This window comes from Pseudorasbora parva, chromosome 21, assembly GCF_024679245.1.
Source record: "Pseudorasbora parva isolate DD20220531a chromosome 21, ASM2467924v1, whole genome shotgun sequence".
NCBI classification, from domain to species: domain Eukaryota; kingdom Metazoa; phylum Chordata; class Actinopteri; order Cypriniformes; family Gobionidae; genus Pseudorasbora; species Pseudorasbora parva.
Window position 1 is genome coordinate 28,409,764 of NC_090192.1, and position 27,101 is coordinate 28,436,864.

At 39.4% G+C, this 27,101-nt stretch overlaps 1 protein-coding gene across 5 annotated transcripts in view; it reads left to right on the forward strand.

The window, feature by feature from the left end:
* Positions 1 to 27,101, forward strand: part of ablim1b (actin binding LIM protein 1b) — a 96,985-nt gene that overhangs the window by 22,011 nt on the left and 47,873 nt on the right. For all 5 annotated transcript variants that reach the window (XM_067429547.1, XM_067429551.1, XM_067429550.1 and 2 more), the window contains exons 2-3: positions 4,588 to 4,722; positions 26,428 to 26,611. In XM_067429547.1, the coding sequence (XP_067285648.1) occupies positions 4,588 to 4,722; positions 26,428 to 26,611 (319 nt within the window). The remainder of the gene's footprint in view (positions 1 to 4,587; positions 4,723 to 26,427; positions 26,612 to 27,101) is intronic.

The following is a 27,101-nucleotide window of genomic DNA, read 5'->3' on the forward strand; positions in this document are numbered from 1 at the left end:
CCAAACAAAGTAGTTTGGCTTTCGCTACGAAAAACACAGCGTCTCCACAAAATGGAGGTGCCAGCGGCAACAATACTACAACGAGAATAAAAGTTACAACTTCTTTCTTTGCATATACATTCTGGTTGCAAGATAGGCTGCAGGATCCAGCAGGAGCGTTTGTCGCTGCAGCTGCGGTAACTAGAGCAGATCTGGCAACCCGGGTGCCCAAACACTACTGACTCGTGATTGGTAGATAGGTGGAGGGTGGAGCTTCAGGCCAAAACACAACAGGTCAACATCAACATCAGTTGAGGGCTGCAACAACAACTTTAAATGACAATATCCTGGCCGGACTACTGTTGTCAGTGATATAAGTATTTGAAATTAACATGATTTCTTAATCTCTAGTGACACATCAGGGCCATTTTATGATTCATTGAAATACATTTCTTACATACAGTTCCTTTAATTTATTTTATTCACCAACTAATAGTACGTATGAAGTCTATATAAAAGTAATTTTTTTAAATAATAATATTTCAAATAATTGAAAAAATCATAATAGTAAAATATGAATATATAATATACATAATATATAAGAAATGGTTTAGCTTGTTGAGACACATTTGGGTGGCAATATTATATAAGCACATGGCCTGATAAGGAATGGTGGGTGACGGTGGGAGGGAGATTCCTTCCTGTTAATCTTGCACAAGCCTTTCAAGTGGCCAGCGATTAGATTAGAGAGGCATGCGTTAACTCTCCAATAGGGAAAGAGAGATATAGAGTGGAGAGTTGTCATTCTGGAGAAAGAGGAGAGCGTGATGATGAGGCTCCTGTGATTTTAAAGAGTAGTAGTCCATGTCAAAAGGAGGAAGGATAGAGTGAGTAAGAGGAAAGATTCATAGTCACGCTATTGAGAAGCCACTCTGAAATGTTTAGAGATCTTTTCGTTCAAATTAACTTCAGCTTCTGAGTGCCGCCAGGTTTAGAACAGCAGCTTTGAGTGGACAACATCTTGGCCTGATGACCTTGAACAAATATGGCACAGCGACGCCTTAAGTGAAGCAGCACGTGTACACAGAGATACTGAGAGAAACCAGTCAAAGTATGGTGAGCCTTAGCACACAGCTCACTCATTATTTCTGTCGGTGGAACGTCTGTTCTCCTTCAGGGCATGTAATTATCAAGATTATAAACAACTAAAGAGTGTACTTGAGTTTTAATGTGTGTTTTATGGTTTAAAGGAATAGTGCACCCAAAAATAAAGATTTTAAAAGGATTTTGGGGGATTCATTTTTTATGTGGTTGTGTCCGCAGGGTAACATGTCAAAAGTTAGCAAACAGCAAAGCACAACTGAATCATGACCTTCATTATGCAACTGTACCGACTCTAAATGACACTTGTGATGAGCAGTGCAGAAATGTAAACAGAATGACTCGTGCGAGAGAGTGTGAGCACCTCTCCGTGTGGCTGTGATGACCACTGTGTGGCAGACAGCTTGAAACAAAAAACCTCCAAACACCTACTAACACTCCTCTCACACCCACACACTGTGTGATAGCACCCGGAATGTGGACACTGGCCCTTGGAAACACTTTCTAGCCAGTTGCAAACATTCAACCTCATGTTTATTAGTTTGTGCATCTACTTACATATTTATTGCTTTTTAATGAAAGTCAACTATGGGAATTGCAGCAGGGCTTAAATGTAGGAACAGTGCAGGCAATTATCCAAACAATTAAGGTTTCAGTTTTTTATAATAGTGCCATTTGCTTTGTTAAATGTGGTTAGACATTACAAACTGTTATCATTTAAATAATGATTTAATTATAATACTCTTAGAGGTTATCAAAATTCTTCAGAATATCTTCTTTTGTGTTCTGCGGAAGACATATGACATGAAGGTGATTTAATGATGCCAGAATTTACATTTTTGGAAAAATATCATGTCTTAATATTCTAAACATTTATAGCTTTTTATTTATTTATTTTTTCCAATTTAAATGTCAGTCAAGGTTTCTTGCGCTGAAAACTATAGTAATTTAGTTCCCTTTCGAGGGATTTCCATGCTGTGTCTGGTATAGATGCTACTATGCAACTAATCCTGATCACTGAGGTGTGGAGGTCTTGGATTAAGCCGTTTTCCTCTCGCATCTCTAGCCCCCTGCTTTCCAACTATTCCAACTACGTTTCGATCGTGGGGATGAAGGAGCACAGCTATGGGACGATGCCCAGGGTTAAAAAGATGCTGGCACGCTATCTCTGAGGCTACATCGTCCCTCAAGGCCCCGACCCTGCCCACCAAGCCCTGTAGAACAACATCTTCCTTGGTGGGCAAAGGACCTGGATAAAGGTGTGGGGGTCGATCCCAACGTGACCTGTCTCTCCAGGCCATCAAGGAGGTGGCTTGCGTCACTGGCCACTCTATTCAGCTCTGGTGGCTACAGAGAGACATCTATCATAAACCTTTCAGGGATTAAAGAGAAAGATAAATCATTTTACCTTGATGCCCTGCTGTTTCCAAAAGTTTATCCCTCGCAGTCCCAGGCCCCAGAGGCTGCTGCCAGGGAGCAGATGCATTGGCTCCTTGGTGATGTGGAAGAAACCTTAGTTTCTATATCAGGGATCTTTGGGATCTTTTACTCAATGACTGCATTAGCGGCACCTGTCTGTGGCAGGCTGAACTTCTTCAGCTAGTGAAGGAATCACAAACTTTGCTGGGTCTTTTTTACAATAGGGCAAATGTGATTGTCCCTCCTCAGGTCCTCAGATGGTGGTGCCCAGGAACCTGAATGACTCCATTGCTGCCCATTCTCACTAGCCCCCATTCTCACTAGCAAGCAGAAAGCTGGTGATCCACTGACAAATACAGCTAGGAACATAGAGCTGGGATAGCCGGTAGAGCACACTGTGCGATTTTGGCCACGATTTGGCCGTCTGAGACAAATTTAGCAAATCCTAAAAGATTCCTCTGATCCTAGGCTAAAATCTGACGTCTATGGCCGTTAGTTCGACATGTTCACCGGCAGCCGATTAATGAGCGCTGCGATCAAATTTTACCTCAGACGAAATTCTGGCAGTGTCAGAAGATTTTGGCACACAATCCTGCAGTGTGACTTCTCCTACGACGACAGTAAAATATCTCAGTTTTTCAAGACAAACTATGACCAAAACGAGTGCTAGAGATTTCTTTGTAGCCATGGCTTACATCGGGGATCATGTTCGTACAGTCTGACAAGGGACATTCGCAAAGGATTTTGAAAAATCGCACAGTGTGCAGGACCCATTAGTCTGAAGGAGTGCTGAGATGATGGTGTTGAAAAATGAGCTGAAGTCCACAAACAGGATCTTTGCGTGAGTCCCTGGTTTGTCCAGATGTGGCAGGATATCTTTCAAATGACTTCAATACCACAGACATGAGAGCGACAAATCTGTAGTCATTAATCCAGTGTAATTTGGGTTTTTTTGGGATGGGATGATGGTGGAGTGTTTGAAGCAAGAAGGGACTTCGCACTGCTCCAGCGATCTGTTAAAGATCTGAGAGATGATGATGGCCAGCTGGACAGCACAGGCTTTTAGACAGTCTGGTGAGACACCATCTGGACCTGGTGTTATTTACAATTGTAATGTATTATCATTGTTAAATGTTAATGCATTAACTAATGGTAACAAATCAGACCTCATTGTAAAGTGTTGCCATGATCTGTGTGTGAGGGAGTTTTGTCAACTTTTTCTAAGATTAGCATTAGCATTAGCATTTACAGATTTATTTAGTGTGTATGTGTGTTTGAATCCATCACTGGCCAGTTTTCAGTCATGATTCAGTCACCCAATAATTAGTTATTTATGTTGTAAAGTTATATAGATTGTAGCAGATTTTTTGTCTTTTATTTAGCTACACACCAGTTGTTTATAAACTTGCCAATGTCTGTTGTGGTTTTATTATTTGGGGTTTAAAACTCAATATATGAAATAATCCTATCCTCTTTATCAGCATAGGTTGCTTCATCTAAAAAAAAAAGAGGTCTTTGCTAACTAGGGCTGTGCGATATTGAAGAAAATTGCGATATGCAATATCTTGTTTAATAATGCGATATTCGATACGATATTGCTATTATTGTGTAAAATCTATTTAAATTATATTAAAAAAATTATTTAACAACTGAGAATGAAACCATTTGCAATTTGTGTTTCACATTCTTTCTGGGAAAAGAAAGGATCGCTACAACTTCTGAAAGTGACCAGCACTGTTTTAGCAAACATTTATGTCACAAATCGTTCGTGTTTCACTGCATGCGTGTGTTTGTGTGTCAGAGTGTGTCAGAGTGTCAGACAGCGCGAGACTGCAAATTATTGTGTTTAAAAACTCTTTTTAACGTCAAACAAGTCCCATAAGTAACAGTCATGTGGCCAGTCTGTTCACTGCTCTATCCATCGACCTAAAACAGACACTTTTCACAAAAAAGTAGCCTATTAAAATCATTCAGATATTGCCTGCCGTTGCGATATGCATATTGCGATATGTACATTTGCGATATTTTGATAATTTCGATATATTGCACAGCCCTATTGCTAACACACATCTCTGCGTTCTTTCACAGTGGCCCATCCTCAGGAACCGCAGCATCCACCAGGAAAACTGGTTATCCAGTGCTATAAGTGTGGGGAGCCATGCAAGGGAGAGGTTCTCCGGGTGCAATCCAAGCACTTCCATATAAAATGTTTCACATGCAAAGGTGAGATTGAATTAACTCTCTGTGGCTGCTAAAGCATGTTAATCTGTTTGCAAACAATGTGAAAACTTTCGTTGGCTCATTTCTCAAGAATGAAAGATGAGCATAGTAGCACCAAATAATTTTTTTGCCTCAACGTTATTAAGGAAAGTAATATAATTACGTTTAGTCATCCCAGTCAAAAATGTGACCAAAGGCTAGACGAACAAAGGTGGCTCTGATAAAACAGATGGCTGTAGGGTAGAGTAAAGAGGAACTCAGAACTTTATTACCAGATGAATGAAACCAAAGTTAGTCCAAAGCTGTATCACGCCCCCTTTGCAGTAATTTGATTAAATGGGCCACTCACTTTTTGTCCAGTCTTCTCTGGTCTTCTTTGTTTATACCTGCTTTACTGACATCATTTGGCAGGAATGTTGGAAAATCTGTGACTGAACTTCTTGGTGAGTCCTTCTTAAAACAATATAGGCAGACAGTGTTGGCAGGAAGTAATTTTAGTTTGTCATCACACTTTTTTTTTTTAGGTCTGTTGTGATTGTGCTTGAAGTTCTGACCTTCTTTATTTAGTTCAGTTGTGTTTGGCTCTTCATTTTCATTCTTTGTGCTCTATATGGATTGACCCTCAGGTCGTATAACAGAATGTGAGGTTTATGCGGTTGCGTGTTGCCAGTCTCAAAGCTCAGCCAACTAATTCCCTCCTGGAAACCACAGAGAGAGAGCTCAATCACTCAGTATGCCTTCATTCACGTGCAAGGCAGCACTCGATGTAGGCTACCAAAGAAAAACGTCATTTTCTGCATTCTTGATTAATGTGCAGCACTTCGATATGTGAACCACAGAGGACCTGTTTGTTGATAGATAACTGTCTTCAGCCGTTTGAATGTCATTGCCATGGCGACCATAATATCAGGTGTCTGTATCTGGTTGTAAAACATTGTATGAGGGGTCTTGACAATAATTGTTAGTGCATCCATAAGCTTTGAAAAGCCCTCTGAAGCTGAGGTCTCTCCATGTTTTCTTCTGTAATCTCACCTGAGCAATTTACTCATAGCTCTGTATTAGTCACTAATCGCTGACGTCGCATTAGTCACCTAAAACAAGGGCTATGTCCAAAATAATCCCCTAACATTAAATAGGGCACTATTTGAAGGGACAGCCATTTGTAGTAATGTCTGAAACCATTGTGGATATTATCGAGTGCACGCATTCTATCATAATGCATCACTATAATGAGTGGTACAATCATAGATATGTATACATTAGTGCCTTATGGGTATTCTCTAGCCATTGTATCCGTATACATATATATGGATACAATGGCTAGAGAATACCCATAATGCACTGTGATGGTCACGCTGAATGAATTTCCGCGTCTCGCCAGAAGATGGCGCCCGCAGCTGAATCAATCATCCATACACTTTCCAAACGGCTGGTCCAATGTGGGTACAGAGTAATATCATACAGCTATTGTTTCAAAGCTTAGTTTCCAATGATTACTAAACAGCGAGCACAAACTATGCAAAAGGGGCAGCATTTCTGGCACACTTAGTGTCTGGATTCTCTCACTCGTTTTCATTCCCTCCTTCAAGTGGATTTTATTAGTGGAGTAATGTAAGGAATAGGAATTTTTTAGAACAAGTCAGTGATTTAGACAGAATAATCTCTGCCTTTTACATTCTTTCAAGTGCCTTGTGAGTTAATCGCCCCATGCATTGAAATGTCAGGATAGGCATATGAGCAGAGATCATTATTATAGCAACCTATGCAGAGACACTGGATATTGTCAGCACTGTATGAATAGATCAGGTTCCCTCACTTGCAAAATTACAATGCAAACAATAAATCCTATAGATTAAGATAAAACTGGATTATCTGATTTATATCCATTTTCTATGCAAGTACTATATATGAAGCAAGATTTATGATGCAAGTGTATAAGTATATGATCACAAGATTTAATTTAAAAACAAATGGAATACAAAAAAAAAGACCAAAAGGCCATGCATTAGTTCAGACCAACATCTGTCACATGGCATTTCACTTGCATGGTTTTCTTTGAAGTAAATTATACCATCTAAAATCTGCGATTCAAAATATGGGATTCAGAATATCATTTAAACCTAATTTTATAGATAAAAAAGTTTAATATTTTGAATGTTAAAATGAATAAGAAATATTTTAGATTCTGCAGTATTTTTAGGTCACTAATCAGATAATCAAAATTAGTGACAGTGATCAAGTGACTCTTTTTACAGGCGGTCAGATGTTCTTGCTTTTAAACTCAAGATGCTCAAATTATGCTCGAGAACATGATCATCTGATTTTACGCATACTTGTGGAGTTCAAGCAGCTTGAGTACATCGGCCATTGACAAAAACGATGGACAAACTGATTGTCCAGTTCAACTTTTCACAAAAACTGATGCTAATACAGTAGGCTAATTTTCCTTACCAATCCGAAAATTGTGTATTAAAGGGATACATCACCGTGTTTTCATATTAAACTATGTTATTCCCTTAACTAAGACGAGTTGATACATACCTCTCTCGTCTGAGTGCGTGCGCTTAATCTCTCTGACTCGCGGTGATGATCTGATAGCATTTAGCTTAGCCCACTAAGCCCAGTTCATTCTCTATGGTACCAAACAGAGATATTTATAGCAGTTGATTTAAGTAAGTGCGGAGAAGGGGTGAGATGCTGAGAAACTGTCAATGACTACGTTTACATGGACAGCAGTAATCTAATTATTGACCTTATTCTAAATAAGACAATATTCTGATTAAGGTGTTTACATTAGTTGCTTTTAGAGTACTCCCTTCATGTTCCCGTTTTACATGTGATAGAACATAGATCGATTATGGCACGTCATTACGTCCCCATGCAACGCTATGAACATAGATCGATTATGGCACGTCATTACGTCCCCATGCAACGCTATGTTCTTCAACATCCAATCATAGCGTGACTTTGGCAGGTCTGTTAATTTGATGGGCTCAGGAAACCCGCTGTAACTTCACCTGCGGGTGTCGCTGTTGGACAGTGTTACTTTACATTAAGAAGTATTAAAAACATGCGTTTTTATAATGTTTTATTTACATTTACATTGATTTATTTTTGTAATATTATGTATTGTCTCTTTCTGGTTTTTTGAAGAGACACTGCCCCTCTTTCCTCCTTATTGACAGCCTACATTTAGAATAATAGCTTTGATTAATGATGAAAAAGGTTTAAAAATCGTGACTGTTTGGATTGGTTTTCCTGCCGTCGAGCCACAGGCGTTCACTGAATGACCCATCTGGTTTGCGATTACAGATACAAACTTCTTGTATTTTACTTTTACAATGAGCATAATAATTACAACAAAAATAAAAAATAGAGAGAGAGGACGCGGTGTTCAGAATGAACAGTCAGGTAAAACGCACACCGCCCATAGCAACGCGTTATGGCAACGAAATTTCAGACTGACAGATACGTAAAAGATAAACAGGACTTTTCCGCCATTTGTTACCGTTTTGTAGACGTTGTTATATTAATTATTATTCCAATTCTGTTTTATTGGCCACAATATTATCGATGATTGTTGAGAGGGGCACTTTTGATTAATCTTCAAAAAGGGCAGAGGCTCCAACCCACAAAGCCTCCCCTCTGCACTTCCCCGTTGTGCGTAACGTTTGTGTCCTGTCACAAAATGCGGCGAAATCTCTGATAGGACATTAATAGCTAGATTAATAGCTATTAATAGCTTTGTGGTTGTGGTTGAAATAAAATGCTGCGTGAACTGCTCAAGTGAACAACCAATCAGCATGTTCACTGCTCAAGTTCCACCCCCAAAAGTTCCTGAACTTTGAAAAAGGACCTGGTTACTGCGGTCGAAACACACAGATTATCACCGAAAAGTCCCTAGTTCCTTCCTGCAGTGGAAACGCGGCTCTTGTTAAAGCTACACCATGTAACTTTTCCGTCCCCTAGAGGGAGCCTATTCAGAACAAAGGCATAGTTTGATGATGCCAAGTTTGAGCTCAGAATCTTGGGACATGTGGTCTTCACCTCACAGCCGGTGGAAAACAATCGAGATAGGACTCATGTTCATGGAAACGGTTATTAATGTTACTGTAGTATGAAGCAGAGCAGGGCCGAGTGTTGAAGGAGCTGAGCTGAGCAAAGCCACTGTGGAGTGATTGTTGCACAGCACACGGCTCACGAGCAGCGGGACTTTTATTATGACGGGACACAGTCGCCGGTGCCATTTCTGCTTTTCCGGTCATGAGTACGAGGTAACGCAGCTCTGTTTATTATATTAGATACATTTAAGTGTGTTTAAAGTGATGTTATGACGTTACTCTGTGCATTCGCTCAGCGGCTGCTGTGACACTTGTTCACATTGCTAAAAGTAAAGCGCTTCTGCAGAATAAAACCGAGGGTAACGCAGATATGACACAATTAACAGGTGTAACTCCTTCAGATGTCCCCGTTCCTTGGGTAAAATAGCAATTTTCTCACAATTTACAAATAGCTTGAAACATTTGGGATATTGTAAGAACACAACTGAAGAAAATAACGCTGGCCTAGTGGTTTTTGGATATTTTACTGCAAAAATCCTACATAGTGCACCTTTAATGTTATCATGTACTACATTTCTTAGATTCAAAGTTGTATCTGTTAACATTAGGTTAACATTAGTCGATTAACTGTAAAGTAACATGAACAAAGGTTAATAAATGCTGAATTAGATTATGTTAGTTAATGCATTAACAGTAAGACTTTCTATATTAGTCTTTACTAGTAATGTAGTTCTTAAACACAGAAAAGGGAAGCATGAGGGCTCAGGTTAAGCAGGCCAGTGACATGTAGGCCACTTACAAATAATCCATAATCTAATGGATCCCCTGTATTTCTAGTCAGTCAGCTCCATTCCTAGAAAGCAAGATTAAGACTATTGTATATAGTTACTTTTTTCTGTGGATACCTGGAAGGAGTGCCTCAACTGGTGTGACCTGTCAATACCTAAACTGAACAGAAGATGCAGTGGCTTTACAGCTCGGTTGTAAGCTAATGAGCCTTGCTCTGCTCTATTAGTTTCATTTGTTCTCTCTAAGCAGGCTCGCTTAGACCACTACAGTGAGCATGTGCAGTCAACATCTACAGCTCCGCTCCACCCTTCTCTACAGCGATCACTTTATATTCCTGTCCATGTCTCACCCTGTTTTTCTGCACATTCTCCCTCCCTCTCCGTCTCGCGTTCTGTGTGTGAATGCTGTGTCAGTCAGAGATCCTGCGTGTGCTATTTCGGGCATAGTCTCCAGGAGCTGTTAAAGCGCTGCAATGCTTGAAATAGCTCTGCTGATCCCCATTGGGAGGATAAGACGGCAGAGGAGGGGTCCACACACACCTCTGCAGAGACCGCCAGTCTGTCTGTGAACATGTGTGCTTGTGTGTGTGCCGGTCACTCCGCAGCTGTGGGTTTGCATTAATGAAGAGTGGCAGACACCCCTCAGGGGTCAAGGGTTACATGCCTAAACATGTCATTTCAGGATATCCCTCTCACAGTCTAGATGTTGTCACTGGCTGACCTCCACGCAACAGATTCGATTTACGCATTTGAGCATTTCATTTATAGGAGGGTGTGCTTTGATGAAGTTGCTGCTGTTTTTATTGCTCTCGCTTTATGAGTTGTTCTCTGTGAGAACTAGGTCACATGAAATGGTTCGTATTGAATTGGAGGAAAAGTGAATCACTAATTCTGTGGATGCAGTTAAAAAAATGTTAAGTGAATGTTAAAATGAAATGGGGTAAGCGGAATTTAAAGTCGAATGCTAAAGAAAATATTTAGATTTATCAATAAAAGTCTATCAATTGAAGTCTTAAAGAGGGGGTGAAATGCTGTTTCATGCATACTGAGCTTTTTACACTGTTAAAAACTTGGATTCCCATCCTAAACATAGACAAAGTTTCAAAAACGAAGTTGGACGTTTGATGGAGTATTTCTGTGTCAAAAATACTCCTTCCGGTTTCTCACAAGTTTCGGAGAGTTTTTTTCAAGTATGGCTTGGCTTAACGTTAATAGAGCGGAAGGTCCTTGTATGGGCCGTACGGGCTCTTCTCCCGGTAGGGTGCGCGCACGCGTGACTAGAGCGAGAGAGGAAATGCACGCCCATAAACACTGCTCTCAGGTGAAGATCTATGGTTGCACCGCGCTCCCCTTTATTCCTATGGGTGACATCAAGCGACTTCAACGCTTCAGCACAGCATTCCGGGAAGGCAGCGCTGCATTTGAACCGATTTAAACGCAGAAATGACGGGAAGCTTCACAACATTGCTTCAGTCGTGTCGCAAAAGTGGATCTCCACGGTCACTGCTGTCACAGGACTTCATGAAATCAACAGTTACCAAAGAAGTGTGTTTTTGACGGAGCGGTCCCAACGATAAAGGTTCGGTCCTGCTTTGGAAGCAGCCGGTGAATAAGACTGCTTCAAATGTCTCTGCTTTTGGCTATCGTCGCGTGAGTAAACATCAGTAAACGACACGATCGTGTATAATGTTAGTTAATTTATCAATGGAGCATGCGATCTATGGTGTGTGTTTAAATACATTTGTTTAGCTGACCAATATAGGTGTCAGTTTGTTTATTGTAAAACCACCTAGGGGAGGTTCTCACAAAGCGTGCTTCGTCATTCAAATGCGCTAACGGTTTCTCCATTGTTGTTCTATGTATAACGTTACACTAGTCTGACGTGAAAAACCGTTTTGCTTGCTACTGCTAAGGTTTAGTCGCATACAATAGCCCATAAACCGAATCATGTCCTCATAAACTGCGAGTAAAGACACACAAATGTTGACAGGCCACTAAATACAGTACATACCACAGAGACGGACGTCCTGCTGTTGCTGTTTCTCCTGTTCAATTTATTTCAGCCTCCGGATCTAATTCTGGATCATATCTGTATTAGCTGAATCTGATTGATAGCCATGGGTTATTTAGGGTAGCGTTTTCTTCTCCACGCTTGAGGACGTCACCGCTTTGTGTGCGCTCGTCATTCTTTAGCTCCACCCACACGATATGCCTCCAGGCACTCGTTTTTTTTGGATGTTCGCACCTCCAGGGGGTGTTTAACAGAGTATGTTTAAGCAACAGGAAGCGGATGGTTTGGATCACGTTGTGGTCAGGTCATCATCAGTTTAAAGAGTAAGTCGAATATATTTAGAAATCTGTTTGGTGTGTATCTGTGTGTGGTAAGGGCTAATGAGATTCTTTGTTTAGACACAGGTGGAGCCAGAGAAGTTCAGGCAGTCCTTACTAAAATAGTGGAGAGGATTTTTCTGGCACCTGTCACTGTCAGAGATGCACATTACCAACCACCCAGACTCCATGTTGCACACAGACTCGTGCACACAAATACTCTCTCCGCTCCTTCTCCTATTAACCAAACAGTTGTCGGTTGTAAAACAACCTCTCTAGTTTACGCAACCATACACAGTACACACACACCCTCTGCCACATTTCCCACCCAATCTTTCTCTGTCAGTATCTAAAGTGGACACTCATAAAAGCCATTATAACTCATAACACAGTAAGCCATCATGAAAGCAGCAAATAATTTACTGCTCTCTCTAAACCCAGCTTTAAGTCAGTAAGCCTCGGATACAAAACACAAACTATTACGTGACGTGTGCCTGAAACTAGTCCTGTAATGTCAGACCAAAGCCTGTAATACTGTGGCTTCACGCTGGGACAGGGACCAACATTCAGTCCAACCTGAGGTCATCCTAAGAATGTATTTTAGAAAACAGGCTGTTCAGTTTGTAAAGGGTTTTCGTCTCCTGAAATGATGTTTCTTGATGCTCTTTTAATGTTTGTAATTCTATTATGCTCATTTATTTGGCAAAAATATATATATTACAGTAAACTAATATTGCAATTTAAAATAACTATTTCCATTTTAACATATTTTTAAAGACCTGTTGCATAAAGCTAGTTGAGTTTCAGAGTAGGTTTAGAGTTGACAAATCCAGATAAATCCAACCTGGTTTAGATTGATCAAGTTCAACCGTTTCTCAAAGCTCGATATAAACTTTCTCTGTCAACTCAGGTTTAATCCAGAGTTTGTGATCAACTCTGAAGCGCGTGCACCTGAAAGTGTGGCAGGTGCAGCAAACAGCCAATCACAGTGTCCGTTTGATTCACTTCTCTTCTGAAGATTGAGGGATCGTTTTGAAAATTATCATGAAATTAAATACGTTTACAAGGCAGGAATAAACACTTTAGTTTGAGAAGGCAGATGAAAGAATATTTGACTATCAATGCATGATGTGAATCAAAGAAATATGCCTTATTAAAGGTTCACAAAGAGTTCAAATTAATACCCCTTGTTTGAATTAATTATGAATGCATGTATTATATTTATATTACTATTTGGCTACTTTTCAATTAGTATAATATTTATATGAACATATTATATGAATTCAAAGTGATTATAATTCATATAATATAAATATAATAAATAATTAGCACCAAAAGATGCACAATTTTATTTAAAAAGTTTTCATTATAAACTGCTTTAATTTGGAACGAGACATACAGCAGGTGTGGCTTTATTTCATCTTAACTTGCAGCTGATTGGTCCAGTTTGGGTTTGCGATCTCGAACCCAGAATAAAACTTGCTCCAGAGCAGGTTAGCCGTGTAGTGTCAGTTACCATGGTGATGAACCCTGATAAAAACCAATCCACCTTCTTGAGCCGAAAAACCAGAGTTTGCTCAAACTGTTCTCGAACGTACCTGGGGAACTTACCTTGAGCAACAGGCCACAAATCAAATTTATTCCTGTGATGGCAAAAGTAAATGTATAGCAGCCATTACTCCAGTCTATAGTGTAACATGATTCTTTAGAAATCATTCTGATATTCTGATTTAGTGCAAGAAACATTTCTTATTATTATCAATGTTGAAAATTATTGTTCTGTTTAATACTAATTTTCAGAATTCTTTGACAAATAGAAAGATATTTATTTATTTATTTATTTATTTATTTATTCATTCATTCATTCAGGTTGAACAATTTGGTCATCAGGTTCACATTTGATCAATTTAATGCATCCTATTAAAGGGATAGTTCAACCAAAAATTAACATTGTTTTTATGTTGTTCCAAACCTGTATGTGTCTCTTTCTTCTGTTGAACACAAAAGAAGATATTTTAAAGAATGTTGGTTATTCTTTTTCTTACTATGGAAGTCAATGACTATTGTCAACTGTTTGATTAACCAACATTCTCTAAAATATCTTATTTTGTGCTCAGCAGAAGAAGAAAAAATACAGGTTTGTAAATGTTTATTAAAAAAAAAATGATTTTTAGCTGTCATAAATTTTTCATAATGTCCAGTGCACTTTATTAAATTTGCTGCACACTGCTGTGCAAACTACATGAGTCAACCGTACAGTACCTCATGGGAAATTGATCTGAAGCATGTGTTTAAAGGTTTCAGTTATTGCAGCATACCACCTGCATTCCTTGCTGAGGTCAGACTCAGAATTCTAGTCCCAGGTGAATCATACATTAGTGTTATGTAGACTCAGCGGGCATTTTAACAATCTCTGCATTTTATTTTGCAGCTTTGCTCAATGTACATACACACCTCAACGCAAGAGGCATGAATGATGTGCTGCCATTAGGATCCGCTCACTCTATCAATACAGAAAGTCAGGCCATGTCTCTAATTAGGACAGCTCAGCAATATAAGGGAATAAATGAGTGCTAACAACTTATCAATGCTTATGATCTCCATGGAGTTTGATAAACGGGTAGTTCATCAAAAATGAACACTGCCAATATTTTTTCTCCAAACCCACACGACCTTCCTTCTTCTGTTGAACACAAAAATAAACATTTTGTGGAAAAAAGTGCTGTTTGTTTCTCCATGCAGTTACACGGAATGGGGAATGGAGCTTCAAAAAAATGCAAAGGCGCTAGAAAAATAACATAAAACTGATCAGTATGATCTTCATAAGCCATCTGTGTCCATACAAAATTTGTGTGAGTAGAAAAAAACTGAAATGTATTATTCAGTGACAATTCACCACTCCAACCAGGTCATTAAAATCAGCATGAAACAGAACTTGTGATAATCTTTTTCTCTCTCTATCATAAAACAATGTGAAAAAAATGTAAGGTGGGGATTTTTAATTTTGTACATCTACAGTTTATTGGATGATTAGATCATTGTGGTTTGCTATTGGTGTAACCTCATGTGAGTGACAGGTTGTTTAAAAAAAAAACATATAATGTGCAAAAATAAATAATTTATAATTAATGCTGCAAATTCCATAAAAAAAGCAAGAATTGTCTTTTTGGATTTCATTCTGACTTTAAAACACTGAGTCAAGAACTGGATCCGTCCAATTTATGCATATATAATTCAGACTGTTTTGTGAGCCTGAGCAACCGATTCATTAAGATACTCACAAATCATGCATTGTTACTTTAATGAATGCCGTTTTTGTCTGAAATGTTCTTTTAACTCTCTCCCTCATATTCAGCCTGGGATTCCTGGTAATGAGGCTGGACAGGCCTGGCATACAATATGATAGCTTTTCTTTTTCATAACAGTGTTGTTAGTAATTTCACATTCATAATAAATGGTCACATGCTGAGTTCTTGTTTAGGAATCATTTTATCTGCTCCACCGACTGATCTCATATAGTGATTAGGTGCATAAAGGTGACGTTTTATTATAACATCATCATAGTAAAAGAATGAAAAAGACTTCTCTCTGTGCTCTAGCAAAAGTCTTAAACAGAGTGTAGAGGAAACCCATGCTGAAAGGTTACTATACACTAAAGTGCAGGGAGAAAGCAGCATGCTGGGGAAACTCATTAAAATATTGATGAAGTCTGTGAAAGCTTGTTTGTTGTCTGCTGTATGGGAAACCTGGGGCTTTTCTGCACTTCTGCGGTCTTTACAGATTGCAACTTGGCTTTGTTTCTGAGGCTCTTTGTGTCATATTATCTGGACCTGAACTGAAAAGTCACACTGAACTTAATCGAATGTCCCTGCTCTTCTGAAATCTTTTCATTAGTTCTTGGTTTCCATTCAGACGGACTTTGTGGAGGATGAAGTTGGCTCAGTGATTGAGAGTGCGGATGGCTGTTTGTTCTGGGAGGAGTTTTGAGAATCTGACAGGCAGTCAAGAGCGGCATTACACTTGCGTCATTGTTCATCACTTGCGCAGAGTTGAATTTCCCAGTCACTCCAGCACTCCAGTAATTATGCCTAGCAAATGTAGCCAAGATGCCATTGCTACTACTGCACATTTTGGATGTCTCCTTCATTGGACATACCCAATTCAAGTCTTGCATTCACTGCTTATAAGCTGGTCGAATCGAATCAGGTTTGTTAGATGATGGAGACATTCAAAATGTGCAGTGGTGTGGGTCTTATGCAGGACAAGTTTAAGAACCTAAGATCATGAAGGTATTAAAGCTTAGAGCTAAGAGGTGGTAACCACTACACAGCCCGAACCTAAGATAGCTTGGATATTGTGAGACTTGGCAAGTGTTTGTCACCTCAATTGGGTGTATTAGGGAGCCTGCGTTTACTTTTATTTTTGATTCACAATATCATGTACTCTGTGTATAGGGAGCTCCATTGCATCTACAAGATAACATATTTACCAGACACTCTATCAAGCTGTTTAGCACATTATGGCAATGACACATTGTTTCCTTATGAAGGGTTTTGAACAGTAGTGGTTCCTGACCGTTGTTATGTTACGGGCTCTGTGTAAATTTTCTTGTTTGTAGCCTCTAGGTGGCCTTGTGTGGGGTAATTCCCTATTAACGGAATTCCGTGATCTCATCCGGGATTCCGGATATAAGCCGTCGGTCGAGACAATGGCGGGCGTCTCATTCTCTCTCCATCTCCGTCCCATCGTCTCTCGACGCCGCTCTCGTTTCACCTTGAGAGCTTCGCCTTTCTGTTATATTCTAGCTTAGTTGTGTTTATGTTGGTCTTTGGAATAGTTTTGTATTTTGTTACTTTTCTTATTTTGGTAACTGGTAGTGGTTTTTGTTTAATAGTTCACGTTTTGTTATTTAGTTAGAATAGCGAGGGAAGCAGATGCCCGGAAGACTCACCTGTTCTTTTATCGCGAGCCAGGTAAGAACTGCTGGTAAGAACAGGTGTAGGCAGGGGTCTGTTTCCTTAGCTGCGCTACCAGCTTACTATTGTTTATTTATTTCTGTTTGTTGAGCAATGTTTTGTTGATACATGTTGTATTCACTTATTTTTGTTGATCAGTAAATGTAGGCGCTTGGGCGTCTTAAACCGTGATCTCGTGTCTGTGGGTTATTTATATGTTCGGTCCATTCCCTTTAATTGTTTTCTAACAATAACGAGCTATTTCTTGGTGATGGGCCGTAACATATTTGGGGGCTCATCCGGGATCTGAACGATCTGAAAAGATCTAGTGCTTTGTTTTCGCGCAGCTTCGTTTGATCGTTGATCTGTCTGCGCGCTTTGAATTCGTTACTTAGTAACTTCATAATCACAGATACTTGATTTGTTTTGGCTCGTGTGGTACTCTTTATTTATTTTTTTTTTTTTTTCTCTAATCCTATTAGACGTTAATCGATATCATGTTTGATTTAACGAAATTTATTGCGGATCCGACGCGAAGTGAGTTGTTTCAGATCAATAGAGTAGACCTTATGAAAATTGCTGCTCATTATGGGGTCAGTTTTCGTAGTACTATGTCTAAACGTGAACTGCAACTCTTGCTTACTGATTCGTTATATAATCAGGGCGTCTTTGGTGAAGAGGAAAAATTGACAGAGAATCCTGAATTGGCTGAGGTTAGTTCAGGAGATCTTGCATTGCAGAGTAAAAAACTTGAACTGCAAGCTGAAGAGCACGACAAAATTTTGTTAAAAGAGAGAGAAGAATGGGAACGTGAGAGAGAGAGACAAAGAGAGCGTGAGAGACATGAATTAGAGCTGAAAAAGCTTGAAATGGAACAGGCTTGTCGACTTAAAGAACTTGAGTTAAAAGCTCGTGAGAGGGGAGTAACAGATGTTCCCGTTTTTGACGTGAGTCGTAACATTCGCATTGTTCCTCCTTTCCGAGAACAAGAGGTAGACAAGTTTTTTGCTCTTTTTGAACGTGTTGCCACGAACATGAAATGGCCGCAAACATTTTGGCCCATGTTACTCCAGTGTGTTTTTGTGGGTAAAGCTCAGGAAGCTTATTCTTCTTTGTCAGTCGAAGAGTCTCTGGAATACGAACACGTAAAGGCAGCTGTTCTTAGGGTCTATGAATTAGTCCCTGAGGCATATCGCCAGAAGTTTCGCAATCATCGAAAAACTGACGAGACTTACGTTGAATTCGTTCGTGAGAAGGAATCATTGTTTGATCGTTGGTGTTCATCGATGAAAGTGAAAACTTTTGAAGAGCTCCGCGAACTGATTCTTTTAGAAGAATTTAAGAACTGCCTACCAGAACGCGTTGCCACGTACATCAATGAGCAGAAAGTTCTAAAAAGTTACGCTGCTGCTGCATTAGCGGATGAGTATGTGCTTACACATAAGAACGTGTTTAGTTTAGCACCGAAATCTCCATCTGTTAGCAACAGTTTTAGATCGTTTAAACGTAACTTTGATCGCGCTCCGCCTGCTGAAACAGTGGCGGAGAAGTCTTCGTCCTCACCTGTCTGTTTTTATTGCAGGAAACGTGGGCATATTATTGATGATAATAAATGATAATAAACTGTCATCCCTCTTCGATTTTGTTGTTCCAGATGAGCAACTCGAACATGTATCTCAAGGATACTTTGTAGAAGACGGTGTGCTTATGAGGAAATGGAGACCGTTAACTGCCTATGCTGATGATGAGTGGCAAATCGTCAAGCAGGTGGTAGTTCCTTCCTCATATCGCTTAGAAATTTTGCGACTAGCGCACGATATTCCTTTTGCCGGTCATTTAGGAGTTAATAAAACCTACGATCGTGTACTCCGAAATTTTTTCTGGCCGGGCTTGAAAAATGATGTGGCAAATTATTGCCGAAGTTGTCACGTGTGTCAAAAGATTGGCAAACCAAACCAGAAAATTCCATCTGCCCCATTACATCCAATTCCAGCTGTTGGTGAACCGTTTGAGCGGGTGATGGTGGATTGTGTCGGTCCTTTGCCTCGTACAAAGTCGGGTAATCAGTATTTGCTCACCATCATGTGTACTTCAACACGTTTTCCAGAGGCAATTCCTCTGCGGAAAATTACAGCACCCGTAATTGTGAAGTCTCTTATTAAGTTTTTCTCATTATTTGGTCTTCCACGTACTATTCAGTCAGATCAGGGTACGAATTTTATGTCACGTGTTTTTAAACAAGCTCTGGATCAGTTGCATATTAAACACTGCACATCAAGTTGTTACCACCCAGAAAGCCAGGGAGCTCTCGAAAGATTCCACCAGACTTTGAAATCGATGCTGCGTGCATTCTGTCTGGAATTTCAAAAAGACTGGGATGAGGGAGTACCTATGGTTATGTTTGCAGTGAGGGAGGTTGTGCAGGAGTCATTGGGTTTTAGTCCGGCTGAGCTGGTGTTCGGGCATACTGTCCGTGGCCCGTTGAAACTGATCAAAGATCATTGGACTAGTGACGTGAGTCCAATTAACATTCTTGATTATGTCTCTGAGTTTCGTTTTAAATTGCACCGTGCATGTGAGTTGGCCAAACAGAATTTGAAGACTTCACAACGACAAATGAAAGAACGTTTTGATCGTGGTGCTAAGTGTCGTAGTTTTGTCCCTGGTGACAAGGTGCTAGTGTTGATGCCAACCCCTGGGTCTGCCCTACAAGCTCGCTACTATGGTCCTTACCATGTGAAAGAGAAGGTGAGTGAGCTTGACTATGTGATTGCAACATCTGATCGAAGGAAGAAGTCTCGTTTGTGTCACATTAACATGTTAAAGCCGTACATAGAGAGACCTCCAGATTCGTCTGGAAAGTCGGCTGTGTTAATTGTTGCATCCACAGATTCTTCAGTGACCCAAGGGCATGCGCTGTCCAGTGCTGAACCTTTGACCCGTCCATTGTGTTCTGTTGCTGATGTTCCATCTACTCTAGAAGATGACATTGAGTTTCCTTCTACAGAATTGGTGGCGGGAAGGTTGAATAATTCTAAGATAATTCAGCACCTTGACTCGTATCTCTCACATTTAATTGCTGCTGAACGAGATGACATGACTAAAATCATTCGGACGTACGGTAATTTATTTTCTGATGTTCCTTCTCGTACTACTTTGATCGAACATGATATTGATGTTGGTAATTCGTTACCAATTAAACAACATGCGTATCGTGTAAGTCCTGAGAAGAGAACCCAGTTGCAGAAAGAGGTGGCCTTCATGCTTGAAAATAACATCGCAGAGCCAAGCTTTAGTCCCTGGAGCTCACCCTGTTTGCTGGTAAAAAAATCCGACGGTACGTTTCGTTTTTGTACTGATTTCAGACGCGTTAATTCGGTAACGAAACCAGACAGTTATCCATTACCTCGTATGGAGGACTGTGTGGATCGTGTTGGAAATGCTGCTTTTGTAACGAAGATCGATCTGCTCAAGGGTTACTGGCAGGTGCCTTTGTCAGAGCGCGCAAAAGAAATAAGTGCATTCGTAACACCAGATTATTTTTTGCATTACACCGTAATGGCTTTTGGATTGCGAAATGCCCCGGCAACCTTTCAGAGGTTAGTCAATCGTGTCATCGAAGGCATGCGCAATGTAGAAGCGTATTTGGATGATCTGGTTATTTACAGCGCGTCTTGGTCTGAACATCTAGAACAAATTGAGAACTTGTTCAGTCGTCTATCTCGTGCTAACCTTACGGTTAACTTGGCGAAATGTGAATTCGGCCGAGCAACCGTAACCTATTTAGGTAAGATTGTTGGTGGGGGACAAGTTCGACCGGTCGAATCTAAGGTTGAAGCCATTACTAATTTTCCTGTGCCCAAAACGCGCCGCGACCTTCGTCGTTTCTTAGGCATGGTTGGGTACTACAGAAATTTTTGCAAGAATTTTTCTGCGGTTGCTTCGCCTTTGACTGATTTACTCAGCCCTAAAGTACCATTTCAATGGTCTAACGAGTGTCAGATGAGTTTTGAAAGAGTCAAAGCTCTTCTGATTAATTCCCCTGTTTTGTCTGCTCCTGATTTTTCCACTCCGTTTTGTCTTGCTGTTGATGCAAGTGACACAGGTGCTGGAGCTGTATTGCTTCAACGAGATCAAGATGGTGTTGAACATCCTGTTTGCTATTTCTCGCGCAAATTTAATAAACATCAGCGATGTTACTCCACTATTGAAAAGGAAGCGCTCGCCCTGATCCTTGCCTTTTAACATTTCGATGTTTATATTGGTTCCGTTTCACATCCCTTAATTGTCTACACAGATCACAACCCTCTCGTTTTTTTGAGTCGAATGAAAAATAACAACCAACGGTTGATGCGTTGGAGTTTGTTTTTACAGACTTTTGAAGTGGACATTCGGCACATTCGTGGTAAGGATAACATCATTGCTGACGCTTTATCACGTGTCTGAACAAATTGTAGTTGTATGAGGTAAGATCGTTTATTTCATATACTTTTTTAATTCCTACAATTTATTCACTTAAGGGGGAGGGTGTTGTTACGGGCTCTGTGTAAATTTTCTTGTTTGTAGCCTCTAGGTGGCCTTGTGTGGGGTAATTCCCTATTAACGGATCCGTGATCTCATCCGGGATTCCGGATATAAGCCGTCGGTCGAGACAATGGCGGGCGTCTCATTCTCTCTCCATCTCCGTCCCATCGTCTCTCGACGCCGCTCTCGTTTCACCTTGAGAGCTTCGCCTTTCTGTTATATTCTAGCTTAGTTGTGTTTATGTTGGTCTTTGGAATAGTTTTGTATTTTGTTACTTTTCTTATTTTGGTAACTGGTAGTGGTTTTTGTTTAATAGTTCACGTTTTGTTATTTAGTTAGAATAGCGAGGGAAGCAGATGCCCGGAAGACTCACCTGTTCTTTTATCGCGAGCCAGGTAAGAACTGCTGGTAAGAACAGGTGTAGGCAGGGGTCTGTTTCCTTAGCTGCGCTACCAGCTTACTATTGTTTATTTATTTCTGTTTGTTGAGCAATGTTTTGTTGATACATGTTGTATTCACTTATTTTTGTTGATCAGTAAATGTAGGCGCTTGGGCGTCTTAAACCGTGATCTCGTGTCTGTGGGTTATTTATATGTTCGGTCCATTCCCTTTAATTGTTTTCTAACAATAACGAGCTATTTCTTGGTGATGGGCCGTAACACCGTGTATTTAGGTAGGACAAATTCTGGATCTTAGCGGCAGTTTATGATAAACATTAGCTTAATTGCTGAACATATAGGGTGGTGCTCTAATGTCGATTGACAGGCATTAAAGGTGCAATAGGCAAACTGTGATTATCTACAGAAACATATTTACTTATTCTGGGTTAAAGTCTCTTCATATCCTGAGAGCAATCACTATGTTAAGCAGTCTAAATATATTTTTTATAAATATATATAGTCTGTGGAAGACGTAGGACCATCAAATATCTGTTCAATAATTGCATTCGGTCCAAATGAAATTATGCAGGGCTCTGCCCATACAAACAAGCTGTGTGGCTGATATTGAATATGAAAATTACTTATTACATTTATTATAACTTATAATTTAATTTTACTATAAAATAAACAAGTTATCTTTTAACACACATACTCACATTATTATATTATATAACTTTTTTCAATTAAATATTTTCATATCAAAATTGTGTTATTCCATCTTTAGACCATGGCGTAAGTACTGCGTAAAAAACAATCTTAATCTAGTCAAAATAATCAAAAATATTTTTTATTAGATTTTTAATGTTTAAAAAAATGTTATAAATGTTTTATTTTTAAATGTTAAAAACATTAAATTCTTAGTAATGCGGAAAAAAATTCAATTTTTATAATTTTGCAAACATTATGGAAACATAATTTTGAATATTCTCTGAACATTCTGAAACAAATGGTAACATAAAAAAACCATCAGCTTCCAACTGAAACATTTCAGAAATACCTTTCAGAAATATTTTTGTGCCAACTTTTGAGAATATTATTAAAGTCCCCTACATTGAACAAATGTTTTATTAAAATGTATTTAACATTACTGAAAGAATGTTTGTTCAGAACTTTAAGAGATAGTCCCCTGTTAGATGGGATGGGACAACACAACTTGATAATACATCATTGCAGACGGCCCAGGATAGTAGTGGAGAGAATGGCAGTTGTGTCCCTGTGGTCTGTATAGTTACAAGATGTGCGTGGATTAACATTAATGGGTATGACATTTTCTAAACTGGCATCCTGGCATTTTGTACCCTGTCAGTGAAGGTTACCCAAATGCCAGACACAAGTTGGGCCCTGTCCCTCTCTCTCTACTGCTAATCACTACTGTCGCCACAGCCACCTGCTTGTCACATTTGCCAGTCTGCGTGGACCTAATCTTCCAAAACCAGAAGACAGATTCAATGAAGCAAAAGTTATGATAATAGATGTGGAGATGGCAGTGTAAATAACATTTTGAATTTGTGCTGAAAACATAACAAACAAAAAAGAGATTTTAATTTGGAAAGACATTATCAGTCGGATTGTATTTGCCTAGACATGTAAACATGTACTATTTTGTGTTTAATTATTATTATTTTTCCTGTAGATGATATTTCTAGTTCTCAAGGTCCCTCATAAAATATTCATGAAACCGGAAGGTATAATGAGTCCGAAATATGCTAAATTATCACCTAAGTGAATGAAAAAGTAATAATTAATTAAATCATAAAAGTATAAATAAAAATAGATACACAATTTTGCATGTCATGTGATCAGAGAACTGTGAACATGTGAACATGAACATTCTTAAATATTATCAAGGGGTATTTCAAGTAAATATTTTATCACACTTGTGCCAAACACATTAAGCTGTGGTGGGGTTTGAATGTGGTCTGCATCATATATGATGTTTCTTCTCCATTTGCCCACAATTTCCTGTGAAATGTACACTGGATCAAATTGTGAAAAACTGTGGCCCTTATATTTTGACAGGTCGGAATGTTGGAGGATAGACAGAGAAAAAAAAGATAGAGAAAGAAACAAGGACAGAGAGGAAGTGAGAAAAAGGGGGCTTGTTGAGAAGGGGGTATCGTGTGACGCTAAACAAGCTGTTAAATATCGGTCTTCCCTGCCAAGGAGCTTTCAGGCAGATCTGGCATGTGTGGCGCTTGCCAAGAGGACACAGACCTAACACACCTATTCACGCAGACCTATATAAAGCGTCTGTACTACTGCCAGAGTCTGGAAATCATCTTGAAAGCTCAGCGAACCAAACTCTTTCTTTATACGCCTTTGTCCCCAGGCACACTAGCCAAGATAAGCATAAGCCTCCTGACCTTGTGTTTGCTGGCAGCCAAAATGTGTAAATCTCTGTGCAAAAGAGATGCACTACTAGTGTAACACAACTACTGGGTTGTGTTTCAACACTCAACGAAAGCCAAATGAAGTGTCATTTATTTTGAAGAAGGTGGTGTCTGTTTCAACAGTGTTTCAGATTTCACTCAACAGACTGTTTTGTTCTCTAAGATCTCATTAAAGTGTCATGAAGCCCCTCTGTTTTAGTCTGATCGTTCACACTTCAGATTTGAAAAAAGACTCAAGAAACGGGTGTGTAAAGCTGTGGAAAAGTGGGAGTGTAGATGGTGGGAAAAAAGGAGACAACAACTGCGATCCATGTTGCGAGTGTTGTTAAACTCATCACAGCGTTCCGCGCGAAAACCGTCCTCGTGCACACTCCACGTGATGTCACAGTCATATTTTCAATGTGTTGGTAGTCAGACTCCAGCTCTGAGGTACCACGTTATGTGGGAAATGCAAACAACTCTTTCGTGCTACTGTATGAGGAAACATACACTTGCGACACGTGTCTGAAAGCAGAGCTGAAGAGGTCGAGGTGAAAGAACTGTCTTTTCATTCACCCTTCAAAGGTATCTCTTCATAACCTTTGAATTCTCTGCTTAAATGTGGGCTCATGCATTATACAGTGCAGTGATTGGATTTAAAGAGCTCATTCTTATGAATAATGCAGAGAAAAGCTCAGAAACTGATGATGTCGACACGTACTCTCCAGCCGATCACCACTCAGAATTAACACATACCTCACTTGGTCTAATAATTGTTGTGCTCGACTTGAAGCGGCACCAAAGCCACTTGAAGGCAAGCCTGCAACCTTTAGCCCTTAATGCCTTTAATGCTGCGGTATGCAGGGAAGGAGACAAGACATTTTTTAATGGATGTTAATGTGGTAGAACATGTGGTAGAACAACAATGTGGCTTCAACATGTTTGCTCTTAAACATTCCTTTTGGATTGATTTACACCGAAAAAATGCTGTTTTATAAGTGAAGTCACTCATTCATTTCTATGGTATCTGCAATCAGTGACTGACTGTCGCAAAACTCTGGACGAAAATCAATGACGTCAAGGCTGTAATTTGATTAATTATCAAGGCACATGTGAGCCAAGTTAGCCATTATGCTTTTTCAGAGCACAGACCCTCGTATTCCTAATAAGACCATTACTAGCGGCACTGGGCAGACTGATCAGTGTGTGACGTCAGAGTAACTCGAGAGCGATTCAAAAGCATACAGATACCATACATGTCTCAGTTTTAAGGATGTCCTAGATGTCCTTTGAAGAGCACGTTCAGGGACTTTCAGTAATACCGTTTGTTTTGAGGTTTCACCAGGACAACAACAACTTATTGGTCTTTAAAAGTGACTCAATGATCAAATTTAGCACTCTTATGGAAATATATATTTTAAAATGACTGTTTAAATCTGACTAATTTTCATATTGTTTGTTATAAATCAACATCTTAGGAAAATGTTATGTGGGTTCCTATCAAAATTTGACTTTCTGTTACAAAACATTGATTTCATACATGTCCTCAATAGACTTTAAGCATGTTTTTCCGGCGTCTTAGGAGATGAATATGGAAAACAATTACATATAAGTGTTCCTAAAAGATATATATTATTATGAAAAAGTTGCCAACTTTTATTCCCATTATTACACTTATTTTTTCATTACATTACATGAAAGACATTATAATATATATATATATATATATATATATATATATATATATATATATATATATATATATATATATATATATATATATATATATATATATATATAAATGTCTTTCATAACATTGTTGAGAATCATCTTTAAACAAAATTTGGTTAAAATTCCTTAAACATTAAAATGAATTGGTGAATGAAAAAAAAATCCCATTGTTTTTGCCTATACATGTAATTTCATGTCATTTTCTTTTTAAACATCCAAGTCCCGGTGCTCACATACAAGGACATAGCATAACCTATGAATAAAATGTTATGTAATGACATGAAAAAATACTAAATCCGAAATACTTCCTTTCCTGGATCTTAGGAGGTTAAACCGGAAGAACGAAATAACCACTTTTCCCTAATAATAAACTAATAATAAGTGCTATTGTTTCATTCATTGACGAACTGTGGAAATGTTAACATCTGAAATAAAATGTGTTTTATGGTTTCATGCCCCTCTAAACAAGATTTTCTAATTTCAGATTTCTCTGTTTTTGTATTTTCATTCAGTGTGCGGTTGTGACCTGGCCCAAGGTGGTTTCTTCATGAAGAACGGGGAGTATCTATGCACACTGGACTACCAGAGGCTTCATGGCACTCGCTGTAATGGCTGTGGAGACTTTGTTGAAGGAGAGGTGGTCACTGCTCTCGGGAAGACCTACCACCCCACATGTTTTGTCTGCACTGTTTGCAAGTAAGAGTTACCCAAAAGCAGACCTATTTCGTCAACGTTAAAGGAAGTGAATGTAAGATTGTGGCCAAAACTGGTCCTGCAATCACTTTCAAATGACTGTAGAGCGGTGTATCCCCCTCCCCTCTGACTCGAGGTTGCCAGATACGCTGCAGGATTCAGCAGGAACGTTTGTAGCTGCAGCTGCAGTAACTAGAGCAGATCTGGCAACCCGGATGCCCAAACACTACTGACTCATGATTGGTAGATAGGTGGAGGGTGGAGCTTCAGGCCAAAACACAACAGGTCAACATCAACATCAGTTGAAAGCTGCAATAACAACTTTAAATGACAATATCCTGGCCGGACTACTGTTGTGTACATTTCTTAATGTCTAGTGACATATCAGGGCCATTTTATGATTCATTGAAATACATTTTTTACAGTTCCTTTAAAACATGTATCATTTTCATGTGATGCAAGAATTCCTGTCCGCAGCCATCACGTTTCAGTG